The 21934-nt window shown below is 37.3% G+C and overlaps 3 protein-coding genes across 6 annotated transcripts in view; all 3 read left to right on the plus strand.

Moving 5' to 3' along the window:
- Nucleotides 1–535: 535 nt before the first annotated feature.
- LOC129361543 (uncharacterized) lies at nt 536–2371 on the plus strand. Of its 2 annotated transcripts, none has more exons than XM_055032452.1 (5): nt 536–624; nt 704–1021; nt 1109–1199; nt 1868–1949; nt 2078–2371. In XM_055032452.1, the coding sequence occupies exons 1-5, from the start codon at nt 558–560 to the stop codon at nt 2195–2197; spliced, it is 678 nt and encodes a 225-aa protein (XP_054888427.1). In that variant the 5' UTR covers nt 536–557; the 3' UTR covers nt 2198–2371. The 2 variants fall into 2 exon arrangements, with proteins under 2 accessions (XP_054888427.1, XP_054888428.1); XM_055032453.1 differs by having other exon boundaries at nt 537–624; nt 1871–1949.
- A 2553-nt stretch (nt 2372–4924) lies between these two features.
- LOC129361544 (uncharacterized) lies at nt 4925–9396 on the plus strand. Its single transcript, XM_055032454.1, has 6 exons — nt 4925–5001; nt 5534–5643; nt 5729–6049; nt 6148–6235; nt 8669–8747; nt 9036–9396. Exons 2-6 carry the CDS (start codon nt 5568–5570, stop codon nt 9138–9140), a joined length of 669 nt encoding a protein of 222 aa, XP_054888429.1. The 5' UTR covers nt 4925–5001; nt 5534–5567; the 3' UTR covers nt 9141–9396.
- Nucleotides 9397–15566: 6170 nt separating this feature from the next.
- The window catches only part of LOC129361546 (nectin-1-like), a 30683-nt gene continuing 24315 nt past the window's right edge, over nt 15567–21934 (plus strand). Inside the window, exons 1-3 of one of the 3 annotated variants that reach the window (XM_055032456.1) lie at nt 15567–15712; nt 17894–18238; nt 18325–18621. In XM_055032456.1, coding sequence (XP_054888431.1) covers nt 15655–15712; nt 17894–18238; nt 18325–18621 — 700 coding nt within the window. In that variant the 5' untranslated portion in view covers nt 15567–15654. Of the gene's footprint in view, nt 15713–15746; nt 16559–17893; nt 18239–18324; nt 18622–21934 lie in introns of those variants that run through there. The other 2 variants (XM_055032457.1, XM_055032458.1) reach the window with 2 other exon arrangements.

The raw sequence follows: 21934 nt of genomic DNA on the forward strand, positions 1-21934 counted from the left end.
CTATATTCCAACTCATTTAACTGTTAAATGTTTTGTTTTTGTTTGGGGGAAAGTTTAAACCTGGTTTATTTAAGACTTTGCTTTAATATTTCTCTCCTTCTCTGTGAGGTCACCTGATCATGTTTTGTCATGGAAGTGCGCCCATTAGCACTGCTGACGAGGACCCGGTGTTTTCAATTAGCCTTACTGGGAAAATCCTCATTGTTTGAAAAGGAGGGAAGATGTTTTGGATTTTGTTTGTGATTGTGAAAAAGTGCACACACACACACACACACACACACACCCACACGCACGCACGCGTGCATACCGACACAACCGGGGACACACGCACACTTATATATATATATATATATATATATATATATATATATATATATATATATATATATATATATAAAACTGAAGACAGTTCTCTGTTTTAACATTTATTGCCAATAAACATTTCCACTTGCTATAGAGGGTTTTTTTTTTAAAAGAACCGCAAACAGGCACTTCCTTTACTAAGGTCCTATACGTTATAAGATAACAGAATATCCGCCTGTTCCTCATATGTCATCATGTTCAGCGTGAAGCAAGCTGCTCTGCTCTTCATTCGGCTGTTACAGACAACCTATGTATTTGCAGGTATAGAAACAATTCTTATTTGCTATGCAAGATTCTTAAATTAGGATGTCCTGTTAATTTTCTTTTTCTTCAATAACAGCGCCGGCTACAGCAGACCACTATGATGTGTCGGTGTCCAGAGGAGACCCAGTCGTGCTCACTTGCGAAATATTTAATGAAAATACAACAGTTCTCAAATGGACCAAAGACAGATGGTATTTTATACACTCCATCTCCAATAATCAAACTTTTTCTAATTTCTCCTCTCACAGACTGAGAATAGACACAAACAAACCTTCTACACTCAGTATTGATAATACTCACCATGATGATGCAGGATTTTATTCTTGTCATATATCTGGGAAAAAAGGCCTTTACAACATGTCATGGACCGTAACAGTTCTTGAAAATCAAAACGGTATGTAAGCATTTACTGACTCTTTCTGTAACACACACTGTAACATTTTAAAAATAATCTGTGTGCCATGTTGATCATCTTTTATAGGAACCAGTTCATTACAATATATTATGGTCACAATACCTTCTGCCTTTGGATTCCTTTCATGTTGTTCAGCATTAACTGTCTGCCTCTGCAGGTGAGTGAAATCTTTCAAGTTTTAGATCCAGAATGAAAATATACATTGTACTTTTTCTGCTCTTGATGAAGCTTGAATGTTCAAATAGTCTCAATTTCTCTTTAAAATTTCAACTGAATAGTTTTCAAGATCCTGCAAAGGTTAGATTATTTTTAGTTTTCAATGAATTAAAGAGCACAGGGATCAATTTAGAGCATATTCTTAATTGTTCAAAGTATTTATATCATTATAAAGCTGACTGCTAATCTATTTTAAAAACAATAAATGTAAAAGTATTTGTGGAAGCTTTTTTTTGATGATAATCACAATATGTTGCTCATCTATTTGGCTGGTCTTCTTTTTTAAATGTAATATTCATTATATTTATTGCCTATCCAAACTGGAACTTCCTGAGAAAAAAAACATTTGGATTAAAAGTGTTAACTTTTAATGACTTATGCGTCTTTTAAACTTAATAAATGTTTTCTAAAACTACCAAGGAAATAAAAAAAATCAAAACTTTTAATGAGAAGAGTCAGTGAAATGCCTGATTTGGTTTTGTAGATCACTTCCTGATAGAAGGGTGATACCACACTGTGAATATTTCCGTATCAGCACGCCAGTTTGTTTCACAGACGCAGTGGGTTATCGTTTTATGGTGCAAGTCTTTGGTAATTGTTTAATGTTAGCAGGAGGAAGACGTCCAGAAACCAAACCCCGAACAGCAGAACATTTACTTCGGTTCAATACAACATTCTGAATGGGATGAAGGTCAGAGAAACTTTGTTATCATGCAGTTTGTTTTTTTTATTCAAGCAAAGTTCTTTACTTTCTGCAACACTAACTTTTGTTGTTTTCTTTCCCAATCTTGGCTCTTTTCCTGCCATAAACCCCTGTAGGTAGTTCCTTCACTATTCCAAACTACAGCAATATGGAGGAGAACAGACAAGCAGGACGTGGAGGCAGCAGAGACGACCAGAGGAACAATGATTACGTCACACCACTCAGGAAACGACTGACCTAAATACATGCTCACTTCTTGATTTGAAGACTTCATCAAGAAGAAGATCCAGTTTAAAAGATGTAACAATTGTAATCTTAAACTAGGAATTAAAACATGCAGTCTAATGTGTCTGTAGCATATAACCTCTGTTTGCAAATTAAATGATTTATGATGTTTCCTCTAAAATTACTTTTATGTTATAATATGTCATGTATACAATAATGGCACACTTCATGTCCAATTATGTCCTGAAAAAGCTTTCATTACATAAAATGCTTATTTTAATTTGGATAAATTCAGTTCAAACTGACTCATTTCATTTTAGTTTCAATCCTGTCAATTGGGATTTTTATCTTATTTCTTTCCAGCCCTGGGGTGAGTGAGTTTCCAGTATCGTATCTCATTGATACTATACTAGAACTACTCAAAAATGGTTCAGTTCTTTTGAAATTGAATTTGTGGAGACTATAGAAGTAGTAAATATTTTATAGCACATATTTCACACTTGCTTGGTAAAGAGATTGTTTTAAAAAATAAAACAAAAACATCCAAACACAAGTTTATTAACACAAGTTCTAATTATCAGTTTAGTCCCAACACAATTTCATCAGTCAGTTATGACTGTCAAATGTTTGTCAATGAGATATAGCAGATCTCCTGGGAAAAGCAAGTTTACCTTTTATCAAAATTTTAACCTTTTTTCACTGATGAATTATGATACATTCAACATCAATATTTTTCTTCTAACCTGGAAGAAAATGCCACTGTGGCAGTGACAACTAAAAACATAAATACAACATCCAACAGCTGATCTATCACTATTAAATAAAGGGCTAAAATTGCTCAAACTTGAAGACGATATGCTTGAAAGACATGGATTAATGAGAACGGATCGTTTATAGAGTAAATTATTCCATTGCCTTATTCCATTGGGATTCTTAGTTCATAAAAAATAATTCCAAAGTTCTTTTTGGGATTTGGCATCAATAAACATAGTTTGGTCATAAAAAGTAAAAAATAAATCACAGCCTGGTCCGAGAGATTCAGCCGATTTTATTTGAATGCTTAGAAACACTGAAGCACACGTCCTCCATAAGCTATAACACGGTGAGCAAAGGGAATACAGCGATCCATAAATACAATAAATAATTTGTTCAATACTGAGTTATCAGCATCAAGAAGCAAACATTTTGTTTTAGAACAGCTGCTTATTGACCTTGATTATTTACTAGAGTAAAGGTCAGATTGTTTTAAAGACACATCCAACCACTTCATTTCCTTGGCACTGTGCATGTTAACAGAAGACTTTCTAAAGTATGTCCTCTAAAGGAGACAAAATAGACTCAAACATACTTTCCAAGCTCAGGATCTTCATACGTGATAATGCAGGATTCTATACATGTACCGTCATGGGCCTCAATGCTTGTCTTCATGGACCATGTTAAACATCCCTGAATTTCTTGAGTGTTTCCAGACTGCTACACACCTGACCTGAATAAGATTGGGAAATAAAAATACCTTATGGTGCCTACCTCCAGCTATGTTCTGGGCGGGGTTCACCCAGGACAGGTCGCCAGTCTGTCGCAGGGCAACACCAAGACAAACAACCATTCTAGGTGAATTCAGAGAGACCATATAACCTGACAGTCATGTTTGTGGACTGTGGGAGGAAGCCAGAGTACCAGGCGAAAACCCATGCATGCACAGGGAGAACATGCAAACTCCAAGCAGAAAGAGCTCGGACTGGGACTCGAACCCAGGACCCTCTTGCTACCAACTTGCAACCACTGTGCAGCCTCTCTCTAAAGCACAGAGTCTAATGTACTGAGAGCTTTTTTAAATGAAATTCTTTTAGTTATTGAACATGGTGATATTGCATTCAGTTTTACTGGATTTTTCAGCAGCCTTGTGTTCTGTGCATCTCATCAGTTTCTGACAGACTGTGTCAGTTTCTGTGGTTTTAACAAAGACTCTGCTGTGCCACTCATGAATGTACCACAGTGTTTCATTCTCCGACCTTTGCATTGTTTAATTTATCTGTAGCCATAAGGAGCTTTTGAGAAAACTAACAAAAACAAACACCTCTTATCATCTTTATGCATGTTGATGTCATGTCTATTTCCCTTAGAAAAGTGTAAACATTGTTGAGACTCCTTAAATGGCTGAGAGACTCGTTGACAATATGTTTTTTGTTTTTTTTACTTTTCAAAGAGAATCAGACTGGTGAGTCTACTTGGGCCAAATAGCATCAATGCTTTTTGTCTTAATGAATAAACAGTGCTGGCTAAACGTTTATATCTTGATAAAATTGGATGGTCTTGGATCATCTTACAATGCATCATTTGTGTGATGAGTCTTGGGCCCCATTACTTACATAAACATGGAGGCACATCAAGCTAACGTGGCTGAGCACGATAAATTACAAATGTGCGAATTGAGGAAACATTTATTCAGCAGCTTTTCTTGCACCTTCTTTCACTGACAAATTGTTAACGAGTCGATCTCAGAAAACGAACATCATTAATATCAGTAAAATAATCACATGACTTTGTGGTTGTGGTCGCTCTGTGCTTCCTTTCTCCTGTACGAAGAAAACATCAAGACTGATGACACATTTATCTGCCATTACAGTCAGTGAGCGTCACAATCATTTTTCGCTACCTGCTCAGAGAGATGAAAGTGAAATTACAGTGTTAGCCGAACAGTTATTTCAGCGAACTGGGTCAGTACTGTACGCAAGAGCTCTGCATTTCATCCTAAAGAGGAGCAAATCAACCCTTACTTCAAACCAGAAAGATGGCTTGTTAGGTTTACAAGAAGGTGAGAAACACTAATATATCTGTGATTATGTCATGACATGTACTCACCCTCTTGAAACACTGTTGAAGTTTCCAGTATCTGCAACTAGATTATAGTTTGCTGAATAATAAAGGAGCAATCTGAGTGTTTATCTGCGACATAGCATGAGATGCTGAGGTGATATGACCTCAGTTTCTGTAATGTGTCTCTGGATCACAAGAGGCTGACACATTTCTGCGTTCTCTACCTAAATGTCCTTTAATAGGAATAAACAAACACAAGAAGGAGACGGTGAGGTAGAAGGGTAGGTGAAACTGAATGGATCAACAAGTTCAGTTTGCAAAAAATGGAGGGCTAAAGAAACTTTCTGGGTTCTTATATTAATTAATTAATTTTCAAACATTGGCTTATTGACTTTATTTCACATTTCAACAACTTTGGTGCCTAATGATTGTTTCCATGAACTCTTTGACACTCTTCCTCAATTTTTTTTGATAGACACATTCAACCACTTCCCTTTTTATTGCTTCCCCTGCGTCTACATTTGTAGCAGACGACAACTTGGCAGTCTGGTTCTTTTCTATCAAATGGTCACCATGTTCAGTCTGAGGCAAGAATCTCTACTCTTCATTCAGCTGTTAAACATCCAGAATGTCTTTGAAGGTATTGTGCAGATTTCTTCTTGTTTTGCATGTTTTCTTCCATATTTGAACTGAGATTTACTGCAGCATTGGTCTGTATATTTCAGTATCAGCGACTCAGACGGAAGCGCATGAGAACATGTTGGTGTCCAGCGGCGACCCGGTGATGTTTACTTGCAACATATCTGAGAATGCCACAACTCTAATCCAGTGGAACAATGGACGATCTTATTTTGCATTTTCCGCCCAACGGGATCAGACGTACTCAAATTTTTCCTCTGAAAGAGTCAAAATAGACTCTAACATACCTTCCAAGCTCAGCATTTTTAAAGCTCGACATGATGATTCTGGACTGTATACATGCACTGTATCTGATGGAGGAGGCGTTCGAAACATCGCATGGAATTTAACTGTATTTAACAAACAAGGTATGTAGAGATAAAACTAAAAGATTGATTAGTTCTGCAGCATTTCTTGTACAGTTCGAAATGATCTTACTTTCCACTATTCCTCTTCTTTGTTTCAGGTGTTAATTTCTCAAGGTACAGTTTTTTTTTTCTGTCACCTGCCACTGGACTGTTTATATGTTGCATCGTAGTCATCTGGCTCTGCAAGTGAGTAATACCTTTTAATTTTAGAGTTACAATTCTGGATTTTTTTTAGTAATTTTTTTGCTGTAAGAGAACTGCTTGTACTATTATTGTGATCGCTCATTTTTATCAGAATATTGTGTTTCACAATAAAACATCAACTTACTTGAAATGTGTTTAAAAAATTAATGTGACTTCTGAAGTCTGCGTTAGATGAATGTGGGCAGTTTTTGTTTCTTTTATCCTAAAAACAATCTTTAAATACATTAGATATGCAACTGTGTTCTCACCCCATCTCATAGCTTGGTTGTGTTAAAGATTAATGAGGCTGAATGGGATGCCAGATAAATGGAGCCCATACATATAAACAAATATATTTTACCCAGAGTAAAAGTTAAACACCTTGGTAGGAAGGAAATAAAATAACCCCAGATAAAAGCTGGCAATACAGACAATCTAGAACTGTTTGGATTGTTTTTCCATTTTCTTTATCCACAGTTCTTCGTCCCTCATTTCTTTAAGCTTTGCTTCTATGCAGCTTGTAGCCAATTGAAAATAGTTATGATTAATAATCCTTCTGTTGTTTGTTTTAGACATTTTTGGATTCAGTACAGAAGCGTATCATTTCCAGTGCAATATTTTTATTTTTAAGCTAACCTCTTAACTCTCAATGACAAAAACATGAATCAAACATGAGCCTCCTGAACTCAGTGGATGAACCACTGTTGTCTCAAAACACAAATGTCTTAGCAAAGACTTACTTTTAAATTTGATCATTGAGCATTTTGATACTTACAGCCCGTGATGGAAATAAATTTTACTGAAAAATACCAAAGACGTCACACTGTAATAGTTGTCATATAGCATAATACCACCAACAAGATGATTCCCAAAGTGTTGAGTAGTTGGTTTCACAGTTTATGATGACACATCTCTAAGGTTCTGTGTCAGATCTTCGCAAGGTCTTATCCTCTGTGCAATGTCTGATAAATGTTTTTTGTGACCACTCAAAGTGGTCACTTAAAGCGACATACGCCCATTTGCACTCAGAAGACCTCCCTTGCAGTGACTCCTTGCTTTATCGTAGCCACAGAAGCCATCTTGTTACGGTTCAGACTGCCCACATGGCGATGACAGACATCAAGATTTCCACGTTCTTGCTTTACTCTCAGGCTTGTATAGACACAAAAGCTGTTTTGTGGTCTTTTTGAAATGGAAGATTTTGTAAATAGAATAGGTTGCTTCTTTGGTCATGTGCGCTGTATCTGTTGGTATTTTAACAAATATGTCCTGTGTTGCACTGTGGACCCAAATGCGGCAGGCAGGAGACATAGTAGGGTGTGGATGTTTAATGACAAACCCAAAAAACTGGCTGGCTAGAAACTGGTCCTGGCTAGAAGAGGTAACCGATAGCAGATGTGAGTAGCTGGAGTAGGAGTCAAGCTGAGGGGTGGGGAGAAGGTGGCACAGGGAAGCTATACAGGGGACACAAAAGAGTGAGGAAGGAAACACAAGGGAGCTGGAAATAATTCTAACACTGAAGAATCATTGAAACTAAAGACAACATGATAAACTAGAGAGAGACAAAGACATAAGGAGTCTTGGTTTTCATACAAACCTAGACTAGTGCGAACATTTTAAGGAAACCAAAGGCTTGCAGTGGCTTCCTGCTAAACATCAGACGTTGTTTCCGCGGTTAAGTCAGGCCCTTTTATCTCTGAGAGGTGTGGAAGCAGAAGAAATAGTTTCAGAATGCATTACTCCAATGCATTAAAGTGAAGCTTATCGTGATCAAATAACTTTCAGGTTTGATTGCACACATTTAGCTGTTGCTGAAGGTGTGCTGATTATGAAGAGTTTACTCATGCTTGCGTGTCTCGAGTACAAATATGTAAGTCAATGTCATATTTAAATGTCAAATTTATTTATATAGCAGATCAGTATGTCTGGAGGAATCTAAGCACTGTTGAACACAGGGCCAATGCCCTGTGAACACAGTGAGGCATGGTGGTGGCACCATCATGTTTTTCCATGGCTGGATCTTGGAAACTATTCAGGATCGAGGAAAAGATTAATGCAAAGGCAACAGTTCATCTTTGGGACAAGGGCCTTAAGTATCCAGCCAAGATACTCAGCTTGTTCAGACTTGAATCAGTATTCAACCTTTTAGTTATGCCTGCCAATTCAGCAGGTCTAGGAATGTCTAAACAGCTGCAGAACAAGATGGCATTGAGATAAAGGCAAAGGAAACTTACAACTTAATTTTTGGGTCTCATGTCTCAAGTTTGAAAAAAAAAAAGATAAATCATCTTGAAACAAAACTGTAACGTAACAAAAAGGAAAAATATGAAGTGCTTTGAATACTTCCCAAAGAGGCTAAAATATAGCTAAAAGTAAAACTACGGAACTGTAAAGAAATGTGAAGGAATGTTAATGTAATATGGTTTATCTATGCAGAAAGAGTGGGAGAGGGAGACAAGACCAAGGCCCGGTCTACAACCAGCACCAGCACACCGCATCTCAACCAGAACAACAGGTCAAAATAATAATAATAATATAAAATGTATTTCCACACACCACTGTTAAAACTACCACAAATAATTGTCTTTAATGTAAACATCTCTCCTATCATCAATCCATTACAGTATTTACCGTTAAAGATCACAGTTTTATTCTCCACTTTCTTCACTATTCCTCAAGGTTGTAGTTGAAGTTAGTTAACCTTTCCGTTTTATGAGTGTCAATGACCAGATGTTCTGCTTTCTGAATCTTTCTACCCTTTTCTCCACAACCCATTGACTGTGACTCTGGCTTTATGCTGCAGCTCTACCAGCTCGTCAGTCTACCAGCGAGTCCAGACTGTTGGAGGAACACTCAGCATAGGCGGATGTACATTGAGAGACTGAATTCAATTTATGGCCATCTCTGAGCTGAGACATATTCCAGGCCTTTGAAGAAAGAAAGAAATGCTTGATGAACATTTCATGTTGTCTTTATGATCAGAAGAAACACAAGAGGACAAGAAGCAGACCTCTCCCAGCAACACGGTTGTCTTCATATTTAATGGTTCAAATCATAAGGCACAAAAACAAAAACCAAGTTTGTTGTTGTTAGCATCTTATTGAGGGTCTGTTGTATTGTCAGAGGTACTGCTTCATTAAATTTGTGTTTCATGGTCTGCAGGTCTGGACAGGTACAACTTGTATGTGTTTTTATAAGGACATTTTAGATAATTTATATATTTATTTTTGTTTAGTTTTTTTTTTAAATAGAATATAATAAACTATATATAACAAAGTAATATGCAGGGAATCCATAAACTCCAGAGGATTTTGTTGTTTATTGTGTTTTTACATTGCTTATGATTGAGTGTACTTTCATGAAAATTATGACTTACTTGATATTTTTTGTTGTTTTCTTTGATTATTTATAAAGCGACGCATGCAAACTCACTAAGCAAAATATCCCAGTCAAGATGGACTCATGAAAAAGGACCAAACTAGCTGTTTGTTGTTCAGTAGGTAAATAACTTTTGTATTATGACAGATTTTTGGGCCTGGTCCCTCGATAAAGCAAAACAATAGATAAATAAAAATATTGAGGGGATTTCTCAAGATGTCTTGATACAAGTTGAGCATGGTATAAGATTGATTTTTTTATGTCTATGTAGCACTTTTGGCCACATCCACAGTTCTCATAGTACGTAATCATTCTAGAGTGAGATTTGCATCCTAATCCAACAGCAAAATGGACAGCGTTGAGAATCACTTTGCTGCAATAGAGGCATTCATAAACTGTAAATCAAACATTAGCTGAAACCTTTAAATGTGGTTGAGAGAGGAAGACAAGAGAAAAGAGGACAAAAATAAGTTTTCTGTGAAAAAAGGCAGCAAAGGGGTTTCGATTTGAAATGGCAGTGCAATAGACTGAAACAGACATATTTTTTCGTCATGCTAATATTTCCACTTTCTAAAACCTAATTGAAAAACATTTAAAAGTGAAGATTGTTCCTTTGCAACATGATTCAATTGCAGGCACTTCAAGTCTAAGTGCCTACAAGCATCCAGCATTTTGTAAACTAGTGCAGGAAGCCTCTGCACAGACCTGATCCGCAGACCCCAGTGAATCAAAACCAACAGCAACAAAAAAAAAATGAAGACAGAAGTGTGTAGTTACGGTGGTACTGTAGTGGCACTTCAAGTGGCATTTTTAAGCTGTCATTTCCTGCTTGAAAGGCAGGAAATGACTTGCATAATGTTCGCTGGTTGTTTCAATTGTGTGTGATCGGTGATCTTCAACGTCTAGGACATTATTAAAGCATGCTTGATGTATCAAGACAAGAAGACTCACTGCAGGTAATTACAAGAAGCATTTATTTTATTTCAGTTCATCCAACTAGTTTTTTCATCTAAGATGAAATATTTAAGCAGATGTTACCTGAAGTCTGCTACCAGGACATATTTAACATGGGTGGTCCTTGAAAGCTACTTTCTTTCTACATCTAAACACCTACGATTTTAACACACGGGCAACAACAACATTTTAAGTGGGCAAAAGAGTTCCAGACTGTCTCTCACCTGCTGTTGATCAGCTTAACACAAACACCTCTGATATGTCTCCATCTACTCAACGTGTTTTGCCTTTGCAGCGATAAGGAAGAATTGTGGGTTTGTGATGCAGGTTTTTTTCTGAATCAAGTTGAAACGTTTTCACTTTTCTTTTTTCTTTTTTTTCAACATCACAGGCTCAAACCGCTCCATTTGTTTTGATGTCAAATGGAGAGTGGGTTATGTGTCCTTGATACACATCGAACATTGATGTTGCAATGGACCGAAGGCAGATCTCATTTGACATAATCTAGTTCACTCAGCTCATAACAAATAACCAAGTGCAGCCACATTCTTCATCAAATTTCAAGACGTATTAAACACCTTCTTATGTCGCTGCAGCATCAACTTTAGGCTCAATTTGGTTTTAAACCGATGAAGACACTTGGAAATAGGTGGTGAGACAGGTCAGCATCCTCAACTGAGATTATAACTGTTTTGACTTTACCAAAATATATTTCCATCACAATGCCAAAAAAAAAAATTGTTTTCTTTTTTTTGCTTTTTTTCATTTGTTTATTGGTTTTGAGGTCAAACAGTCTCTCTAGGCAAAGAAATTAGGTTTTCAAATGAGGATTCATATTTGTCTGATTTTCTCATGGAAGCAAAATCGATTCTGTTTCTGCTTAATAAGAAAAAGGACAATGATCAAAGACAAAATTAGGGCTGCAAATAAAAACGTGAGCGCTATAAATAAAACGCCTTCGCCTTACACAGACATGTAATCTAAAGAAATTAGGATGACTGATTAAAATGAGATCAATGCAGAAGAATATCATCCCCGTATTAAACATCACGTGAAAGTGGAACTGCGCTCTGATGACGTGTTTCTGACACGTAAAACGCCACCAGACAGAAAGAGAGAGCCAATTACCTCATTCGACCAGCAGAGGGAGATGGTATACAACGTATATGACAGCAGTGACGTCACAACCCTCACAATTTTGAAAACATTTTGCCACATTTTTTTATGGGAAAATAATGATGATACTTTGAAATGATGTAACTGGATGTGTCAGACATTTAGTCTTTTGTGCACATCATTATATCATTTTCTCATTTCTTAAAAAAAAAAAAAACAGAAAATAAAATAATGTGGGACTTTATTGATGTTGAACTTTCTCAGATCACTATTAAAATGTTCTTGATTGCTTTCGTTCAATTTTTTTCAAAGGCCAGCTCAGCAGCACCGACACATTTAAAATATGAAACAAAAGCATATACCTCCAAATAACAACTTGCAACCAAGTGCATGAACTCTTCTGATCAATAATTATCAATACATGTCATTGCAGCGAGTGAGTCAAAGAGCAGATCTTGAATTGATGCCGATTTGGAAAATCCCACTACTTTTGAGTTCCTATTTAAATATGGCTTATCCTCTCTAGAAATATTAGAAAAAGGGGTCTAATCCAGGTTACTTCATAAGATTTTTTGATTTTGTATTTATCCAAAAGACAATCACCATTTTTCTTGCCTTCTTTTGAGCAATTGTTCTACTTATAAAAGAATCAAACATCATATCCTCCCTTATTAAGCTTATTTCAAATGATCATTGAGGGTACAAAAACAAAACCTGTCTTTCTTTGCCTTTCTTGAAGAGTCTCAGTTGCGGCACATTTGAAAATTGAATGGATGTGACACACACTTCTGGGTTAGAAACTGGCAGTGAACATCCCTTTTTTGCCACGATGACACTTATTTCTAGTCAAATCATAAATCGATTAGTGAACACATGTATGCTTGATTTTATGAGTGTGAATTCCTATGGTTGTGCTACGGCAGCACAAAGGCACGCTGTGGCGCAGCACCACAGCGCGCCTGGACGAGGACGTCGCGTGTTCAACTCCCGGGCCCGGCGACCTTTACTGCACCTTTACTGGCTTGCATGTCTTCCCCCCTCCTTTCCCTCTTTCATCTCAGTCTACTGTCAAAAAATGCGAGCCACTAGTGCTGCTAAAAACTCTTCGGAGAAAAAAAAAGAAAAAGAAAATGTGCTGCCCTAACTGTGGTATTTACAGTTAAGCACCTTTTTATACTGTTTATTTTTAAGCATTTGCCTGAAGGCAAATATGCAAAAGCCAGTATTATTTAAGTTATTACTCACCTATTTTGTAAGTGCAAAGAGAGTCTGAGACAGCTTTCAGACTCACATGAGACTTGTGCCTTTCATTCTTCCTCTGGTTGCAAAAGATGTGATCCTTAACAGATTTCTACATTGTGTCTTGCAAATACCCTTACAGAGTCGATGTAGGACTCTTGAGAATTTTCTTGCTTGTCATCTTTGCCTTAGTGTTGGATGACAAGGAAAAATGACTCCAAAAACGTCTCAAGTGTTGCAATGAGTTTCAGTACCTTTGCCATTATAACACGGTCTGTTTGTCATATGTTTTGTTACTTCCACATAGGGGTGGAGCCCATGCATTGTGGTCAATACCCACATAGAAGGTAAGTCAGTTTGTTTAGATAAAGATCATTTGTGGGCATAAGCCGTTGAGATACCATGTGGTAGGTAGGGTTAGGGGCTTTGTGACAAATGCTGCTCTGGCTTGCGCAAATGTGTGTGTGGTGTAGTGTAGATGCAAACTTTTGCTAAATTGAAGTCAAAGGATAGTGAATAAATGCGTAGTTGGCTTGCCATAAATGCTACATTACTGTATAATTTTCTAAACAAAGGATGGTCAGCTTTAGCATAGGCCTCTACAGATAGAAAGTCACGCTGTTTTTGTTTTTTGTTGTTTCTTTATTTTTTCATTTTCTTAATACACTGTCATCATGACTTTTATTAAAGATGCAAATAGGTTCATAAGAAATGTGCAAAATGTTTTCTGATGTAAACTACTTTGACATGCTGAAATCTGTACAGATAAACCTGACTTCAGTTTATGGTGATGATTTTGAGTGGACTCCTTAAATTTGAGTATTTTTTTATGTAAACAAAAACAAAAGATAAAACTGTTACTATGTCATCTTTTCACAGAATATTTGTCTTTTGTGACAGATTTAATGAGTACGTAAAAAAAAAAACATTTAAAATAAATAAATAGATTTTCCATATCCCAGCTTTAGTGAGTAGGCTACGTAAAAAAACGTTTTTTTTTTTTGTTTGTTTGTTTGTTTAGATAAATTTAAATATCCCAACTTTAATGGAAAGGTGTAATTATTTGATAATTGATGAATATTTTGTATATTAGGCTACCACCGAGTTATACGTTATGTGACAGTCTCTGGATGTTGTGTAATGAGTCCCGAATTCAATGGTTTTAAAACGACACACCGAATTCCGTCGGTACCCATACGCATCTGAACGACTGCCGACGTCAGTACGCTCTTGCGCCAGAATAACAACTGCTTTACTCCAAAAACATTTGTTAAACAGCGGTGATGTTACAATGCAAGGAGTTGGATGATGTTGTCTATATCTGTTAAATTGTATTGAGAAATTTAAAAAAAAGAAAAATCTCCTTATTAAAAAAAAAAATACACACAAAAGTACCAAAACTCGGTACTGATGCTGATTTTCAGGTACCAGATATTGTTACATAAATGATTCAAGTATGAAATGCACTCATCAGTTCCTTCTGTCTTTTTTTCTCTGTCCCTTTAGCAGAAGCATTTGTGGAGGATGTGACAAAGAGCTTCTCTCAGGCACTCACTCTGGTGGACCTTCACCAGATTGGATCCATCAGATTTCTGCTTTACATCTGTTCTTTTTGAACTTCAGCAAGAAAAAGAGTACTGCGTGTTCATAAAAAATGGTGTGATCAGTGTTTCAGGTCAAATAGTTTTCATCCTGAGACACTAAGATGCATGAAGTCTGATCAGAGGACAAATCAGACTTCATGTGCCCAGACTGAGGACTGAAGCCATTGTCAGCCTATCAATGGCTTCAACTCTGCCGCCTGTCATCTCAGCATCTCTGGTGAGATATTTTGTCAGGATTCCTTTTTTTTTTCTCCTGCTGAAAACTCTTTCAACAAACATCATCAGATCTGAGCTGAGATCAACCTGATCCCAGTTCAACATCATCAAGTCTAAGCTGAACTTTATAACTTATTAGACCTTATTTATTTCAGGGATATTCTTGATAATGTAGTAATGATGAAAATTATATTTATCGATAAGCAGATGTTTCAAGTTTGATTTTGAATGTAATTTAGGCTCTGATTCAGCTGTTAAAACTTTTCACTAAAATCTGCTGCTTGTTTTGTTTTCTTTTTTTATATATTTGTGCCTATCAAGTATAAATGTTGTACATAAGTTTGTAGCTAGTAGATGTAAATAAATGTCGAGACACTGTAAGACAACTTAAGTCAAAAGCTATTCTGTCATTGTTTGATTCAGTGTTTTTCTAATTATTATTGATTTAGTTTTTTTTTTTAATAAAAATGAAAATATCTCTTGTTGCAAGATTTAAGTCCTGAGTTTTTCAGCACTTGATTAAAACAGTAACACAGATGAATCCAGTGTACAGCTTCATCTTTTTCCAGATAGCATGAAGATCTAAAAGTCATTTAGAAAATGTACTCATCTGTTTCTGATACATGCGATACCAGACTTTACCCAAATAAAAATAGCTGCAAAGCCTGGCCGATGATCTGCAAATTGTGTCATTCGCTTAAAACTGATACTTCATTTCACAAGAGTACGCATGTTAGTGCAATGACAATCCTTGTTTGACTCTTGTTTTCTTTGTGAATATTGAGGATTTCAGCGCAGAAGGTGGAAACGCCTGTGTTTTTACAGCGAAGAAGGCCACGCCCTCCCTGCATCACTGGCGAAAACTCAAGCGGCAGGATTATTTTGCCCTCGTTTTTGTTGCCATATGGTGTCTTAATGTTTCGCAAGCTTCTTTTGTTGGTGTTTGCGCTCGTCTGTTGCAGAGATGCGCGGGGTATGTACGCTTTTCAAAGCACGTCTTTATGCTTTCTGGGAAGAGCAGTGACTATTGTGTTGGTTGTGTCGATGGTGCTTTGTAGTGGGCTTAATGAGAAAAACCTGCAACGTGACGTGGACTTCACTCGATGCCGTATGTCTCGTTGTTTGCCCTCTGTTCTCACAGAGAGAACCATTTTAACACGTTCGCTATATTTATCCTCATGCAAATTGTTTCGAGGGGGAACTCTGCAGGCAGCGTGCGATGCTCGATTGAACATTGTGTGACGCACTGCACAAAATCTAATCTCTTTATGATGAAATAAGGATGCAGACTCAATTTCAGGAAACTGTAAAAACAGCAGGCTTACTTTGATATTTAATGATCTCGTTTAGCTACCATCCAGTTCTAAATGATGTAAGCGAATAAAAAGACACCTGGCCACGCATCCCATTGAGTCACAGTGTTTTGCAAAAACATTCATCCTCCTTCAACTGTGTTCGCATTTCAAGGAGGTTGCAGAATATTACATTGTATCCTTGTCTTCTGTGACCTGCCCTACAGAGAGTGGTGCAAATTTGTGAGGTGGAAGGAACTGACACGTTTGTTTTGTTTTAACGAACATAAAGGTGATTTCTGTGTTGTACATTTCTCTTCAGGTACTACCAAGTCAACACTTTGAGCCCAATTGCAGCAACTACATCTGTAAATCTGTTGGTGTAGCTTTGCACATCTAGAGCCTGACATTTGGGCCTATTTGGCGTTCCAGAATTTCTCTCAAAATGTTCGCAGATTTGGCTGAGCTCGGTTAGGTTGAATAGAGACAATCAGTGAATGTCACCTTTCAAGAATTTTCAGAGATGGGTGAGTTACATTCAGGTGTGGGCTTTTAAAGGGCCGTTCAAATGCATGGATATTCTTTGTGCTTATCCATGTCCTACTAACTTTAACTACATGGTTAAAGTTATAAAGTGCATGTATTTTCCCATTCTAACGTCCTATTGTGTCTTCAACCTGGAATGCCCTAATCGCCTCCATCCGTCTGTCAACTAACTCCAATTATGAAACGCTGTAAGTTGTGCTGATGTTCTTAGCAGGAAAAGGGGCCCCCAAATGAAATTCTACTGAAGGCCTCATACGGCCTTGAACCGGCCCTGCATGACGAGCTAAATTCACTGCACTGCACATCTCTACTGGATACAGGGGGACAAATGAGAGATTTAATTTGCCAGTCCTTTGTGTCTTTTGAATTTTTAACATCAAAGAAACTGTTTTGATTGCCTGAGCTTCATGGGACAAGTTCTTCAGATCTCCACTTGGCTGAAAGCATTTACTTTGGCTGATTAAGTGGACAAAGCATTTCATATGGTGTGATGCATTGTGTAACTGGAAAAATAATCATAAAATATTAATTAAATACAACAAAGAGTGATGAGTGACTACAAGACAAGCCTGAAAGCTCCTCCACAGGCTGAACTGCTTAAACACGAACACTTCAGGCAAACTGGGACCAAATACATCATCATTTACCACCACAGAAATATAGCCAGTGTGTGGAGATGTAAACAACGCTCATAATTATTTGTTCACAAAGATAATGTCATGTTCCGGGTTTTCCCGTGTGTTTATTTTGAGTTTTCAGTGTCCCGAGTCTCCTAGTTGTCCTGTCTTTCCCTTGAGACCCTCAATTGGAGTTAGTGAAATTGGAGAGAGAGTGGAGTAGTTTATTGCCAACCTAAACAGCAATAAGTGATAATTGCAGCTTACTTAGATATATTTGGGACAAACAGAGCTCAAACTCAAAGATTAAACTCCTAGTATCATATTGTAGCTGTGGAAACAAAGCAATATATGAAGATTTTTCTTTGAACTTTTACAAAGGCTTTAAGAAGCTGCTGAATTAATACAGCAAACAGTTGATATTCAAGTGTTTTGTTCTTTTTGATTTGTTGTTTTTAGAACTCTATACTTGTGGGCAGTTCAATGGAGATGTCTTCCCGTAACAGTTTTGCATTTCCTGTCAACTTAACATCTTTTAATACAAAAATTCGGTGGACTACAGGCTCAGCAAGTTTTCTGGGCGAAACCCTGAGTTATTAATAGATAAGAATAATTTTGGCCTTAAGTCCATATACTCTTTATTGCTGCCTTTTATTTTGCTGCAGATTTTAGGTTCTTAACATTTATGTTTTATTACAGTACAGGTTGCAGGTGAGAGTATCACTGTACTGGAGGGAGATACCACCATCTTACCCTGCAAGCTGACAAAGACGCTAACGGCATCTGAGAACCTGGAACAGATTTCATGGCAGAGAAAGACGAAAGAAAAACTGCGAACGGACAATTTCTTTACCATCACAAAGAATGAGGCTCGTCTTGTTAACGGACCTGATAGGAGATTTAGCTATATCGGGTCATTTGCTGAACATAATGGGACTCTCCAGCTATCTAACGTAAATGTGTTGGACACTGGAACCTACACTTGTATCTTTTCCATTTTCCCTTCAGGATATCCTCAAACAATTGTAGAGCTAACTGTCCGTGGTAAGTAGAATTTTTAAAACCATGTCCTGGACGTTGAGTTTGTGTAGAAATTAAGAGAAGTGTTGTTTTTTTTCTTGTAACCCTAGTACCCCTACGAACAAGTGTAAGTAGTACCGAACCCACTCTTGGAAGCAAAGAGGTTCCTCTGTTGACCTGCACCGCTGCTGGATTCAATCCACCGGCCAAAGTTTCCTGGGAAATTGATAGTCTAAAAGACAAAGTGACATGGACGAACAACTCAACTCTCCAAAACAACAATACGACCACCACAGTCAGCACATTGTTGGGAAAGCCCACCAAAGAGATCAATGGAAGTAAGGTCCAATGTGTCATCACTTCCGTGGAACGAAATGAATCCTTACCTTTCGAAGTACAGATCTACTGTGAGTAAACACATACTTCCTTACATCTGTATAGCATGTAGCTGAAATCAGAAAACAAAGCAAATATTAAAAAAAAATACCCAATGCAAAGCCACACTAGGCATTAATTTTCAAGATACCATGTGACTTTGTTGTGCTTTAGACTGTGTATGACTTACAAAGACAGAGGAAAAGGAAATTAAAGTATCCAAAGCAGAGGCCTGGAAAAGGGTTTAAGCAAAACAGTTCAGACTGCAGTGTGTGGTGGGTTCTGCTGCAGCCTCATGTTTGATTACTTTAGCAGGTTGGCTCTAGAGTTTATTGATGTGTGCCTCTGCTGTTGCTAACGTAACTATTTTTTCCATTTGGGGCTGTTTATATCCTTTCTCCCCTCTTTCAATGCTTGACTGCCTTTTACTCAGATTCAGTTACGCACTTCTGTGCTTTTATTGTCACACTTCTGTTTGAGATCTGTTTCAGGTTTGAGATTGGGAAATAGGTTTTATGAAATATAGGCATAAAAAAGACTGGTCACGTGATGATATCATGAGTTTATAAATGTGATACAGAAGAAGGAAAACATTATTTTCTTTTTTCTTTCTGTTTAAATTTAGCTTCAGACATCACATTTTCTGGAAAAGTCTGGGGAGAGAAATAAACTTCTTTTGCTAAGTTTATAGTTTTTCTAAAGAATATTTTCTTGTTTTACTTTGGATATGCTCACACAGTCACTGCTGAATTTATGTCCGTAGACAACAGACTTCATTGGGTATCTATTCAGTTCTCAATGATGGTGATGGTGACAGTGTTAAAACAGCAGTCCGTGGAAAACAAGAATGGTTGTGGGAGTTACTGTGTCAGGTTTCAAATAAAAAAGAGAGAGAGAGGTAGAAAAAGCCAAGAGCCAGTTTTTCTCCGAGAGGCAGGTAGACTGTGTGAGATTATCAACCATTTAACATAGTTATTGATAGGTATTTTCTCAACCTACATAAAAAGAGAACCACAGACAACGTTTGAGTTTTCAAGCAAGTCTTTTGCAAAATGAGAAAACACAGCAGACCACTTCCTCAAGGTGTCTGCCATGCTTTCTGACTCTGCATCAGAACTGGTCTGTTATTACAAAGCATAGCAGGAAAGGAATGTGGAGGGAGGACAAAGAAAGCTCTACACACAGGGTGTGTTAGGAGAATCCTAAGATAAGAAATGGCTGCAGCTTCAAGGTCTAACAAGTTCCTTTTGTCAGGGATGTGAATACTAAATCTATTAAAACTACAAATGTAAGAATGATAACAAAACATAATTATTCTAACTGTTATCTTAGCTACAAACTACCGTTTGCCTCCATTTCAGTAGCATCTAATGAATTTAGGAAAAAAATTACCAAGGTATTCATATATTTAACTTGTCCTTGTACCTTTTACCACTTAACAGATAAGTCAGTCAGCAGCAGCTCTAATCCACGTCCCTCCTGACCCGTTCTTTAAAAAGTGAAATTATAGCTGAAGTGGAAAACCTATTTCCTCTTCCTTCTCCCAGTGCTTTCTAGAAACAACTAAACAAAGACAGGAGAGTTTTAGTGCTGTCAATCACAATCTCATGTGGTGCTGCTCATCCTCCCTGCCCTTTGGTCTTTGTTATGCTGCAGTTTCATGACAGAAATTTCCAAGTAAAACTTGTAAAATTGTTCTCGTTCTCACTGAGGCTGGCACAGTCTGAAAGGCTCTTTGTTCTGTCACATATTTGAGACCAAGAGATTTGGTCTGCTGATGAAGGAAAGAGAAACAAGTTAATTCTTTTCCTTATGCTAACAGCAACTTGGAACAACCTGCTGTCACAGAGGAGAGGTTTTCATCCCACAGGGTGTTTCTCTGATGAACAATGGAAACATTGTAGCCAGACTAGTATGCAACTCTGCTGTTCTCTACAGGTCATACTTTCTGAATGCTGACACATTGAAACCCGAGTCAGATTCCTTGTTTGAGGACAAACGTTTCATTCTATAGGCCTGTGAGAGCCAGAATACTTACTGGTTGGTAGCTGATTAATAAAATGCAATAAAATGCATGACATGATTCATTGTATAATTAAATCACATCAATTATACAATGTGATTTTCTTTGTTTCCATCGCTCACAGTTTAAGAGGACTTATAATGTAAGTTAAAGACTCCTGCATGCCTTGTCAGTGGCATGTAAATCTGCAGTGTATGTGATCTCCCCACTGGCAAAGTAAAACCTTGACATGTGATATAAAGTGTTTGTGTTCCAAACACTTTATATCACAGAGGAAAAGGAAATTTCCTTTTCCTCTGTGATAAACAGAACAGGGTTTGGTATTGTTTTTCCTGTTCACTATCAAAATGAGACGACAAAGGATATTTGTTACAGATCATTTTAGATAAAGTTGTTTGATCTCTGACAGCATAACAACTGCCTTTATATTTTCCCCTTTTTAACTAAACAAAGAGCTCATTGTACATAATTGCCACACCATACCAATAGTCTGTGCTTTACTTTGTTTTCTGTGGGGCGGAGGGGGGGAAGGGGACAGATGAATGATGGCATGCAGCATATCACATAATAGTATCACTATTCCAACAGCAACGTCACTTAAACAAAATGTGGGTATTTGTTTTGGTCTGATAGGGAGCCAAGTTTTATGGCTCATTGCTTCTTTGTCACATATTTTCACATGTGTAAAATGGGTCTACAGCTGTGTGAAAGAAAGCTTTCACCACATGGTAATATTAGATTTCATTAAGCTTTATCAATCAATCAAGGTTATATGTATAGAACATTGCAGCAAAAAGATCAAGTATCTTTACATCATAAAAACACAAAAGTACAAAGTCATAAAAAACACCTTACAGCCAACAATTGAGAAATTTGATGAGTGCCATCACCAAAATCATCATTACACTTCAAAATAGTTGGTCAATGTTTCATTTATTATGGTTCACAAGAATGGAGCCCCCATTGGAAATAGGAAAACGTTTTTATTTTGCGCTACCTCGTAAAAGTGTTGCATTCCCTCGTAATAAGCAAATACACCCTGGTTTATTTTGTGTACAGTTGTGGAAAAAACATCTAATCTGTAGTAACAGATCAGGCTTGAGACTCTGGCAAATGGCAAAGAGCAAAATCTTTATTTCAGTCGTTTGCAAACGGAGAACACACAGTAACCACAGAACAACATTTGTACCTACAAGGAGTTCTGATTTGGAGCTGCAAGCTCTCACAATATATAGGACTCTCTGTACAATGTGGTCAGTCACTGGCCCAGAGTCAGTCGAACAGGTTAATGCACCGTCACTCTTAACAGGGTATAGAGAGAA

Source organism: Poeciliopsis prolifica, unplaced genomic scaffold (assembly GCF_027474105.1).
Source record: "Poeciliopsis prolifica strain line A6 unplaced genomic scaffold, Auburn_PproV2 SCAFFOLD007, whole genome shotgun sequence".
In the NCBI taxonomy this organism is placed as follows: Eukaryota; Metazoa; Chordata; class Actinopteri; order Cyprinodontiformes; family Poeciliidae; genus Poeciliopsis; species Poeciliopsis prolifica.

Coding starts and splice junctions, on each gene's coding strand:
- LOC129361543 (XM_055032452.1), top strand. CDS start 558: ATGTTCAGCGTGAAGCAAGCTGCTCTGCTCTTCATTCGGCTGTTACAG. Junction 1,022..1,108: donor AGTTCTTGAAAATCAAAACG/GTATGTAAGCAT, acceptor CATCTTTTATAG/GAACCAGTTCATTACAATAT. Junction 1,200..1,867: donor TTAACTGTCTGCCTCTGCAG/GTGAGTGAAATC, acceptor GTTTAATGTTAG/CAGGAGGAAGACGTCCAGAA.
- LOC129361544 (XM_055032454.1), top strand. CDS start 5,568: ATGGTCACCATGTTCAGTCTGAGGCAAGAATCTCTACTCTTCATTCAG. Junction 5,644..5,728: donor CATCCAGAATGTCTTTGAAG/GTATTGTGCAGA, acceptor TGTATATTTCAG/TATCAGCGACTCAGACGGAA. Junction 8,748..9,035: donor CATCTCAACCAGAACAACAG/GTCAAAATAATA, acceptor TTTATGCTGCAG/CTCTACCAGCTCGTCAGTCT.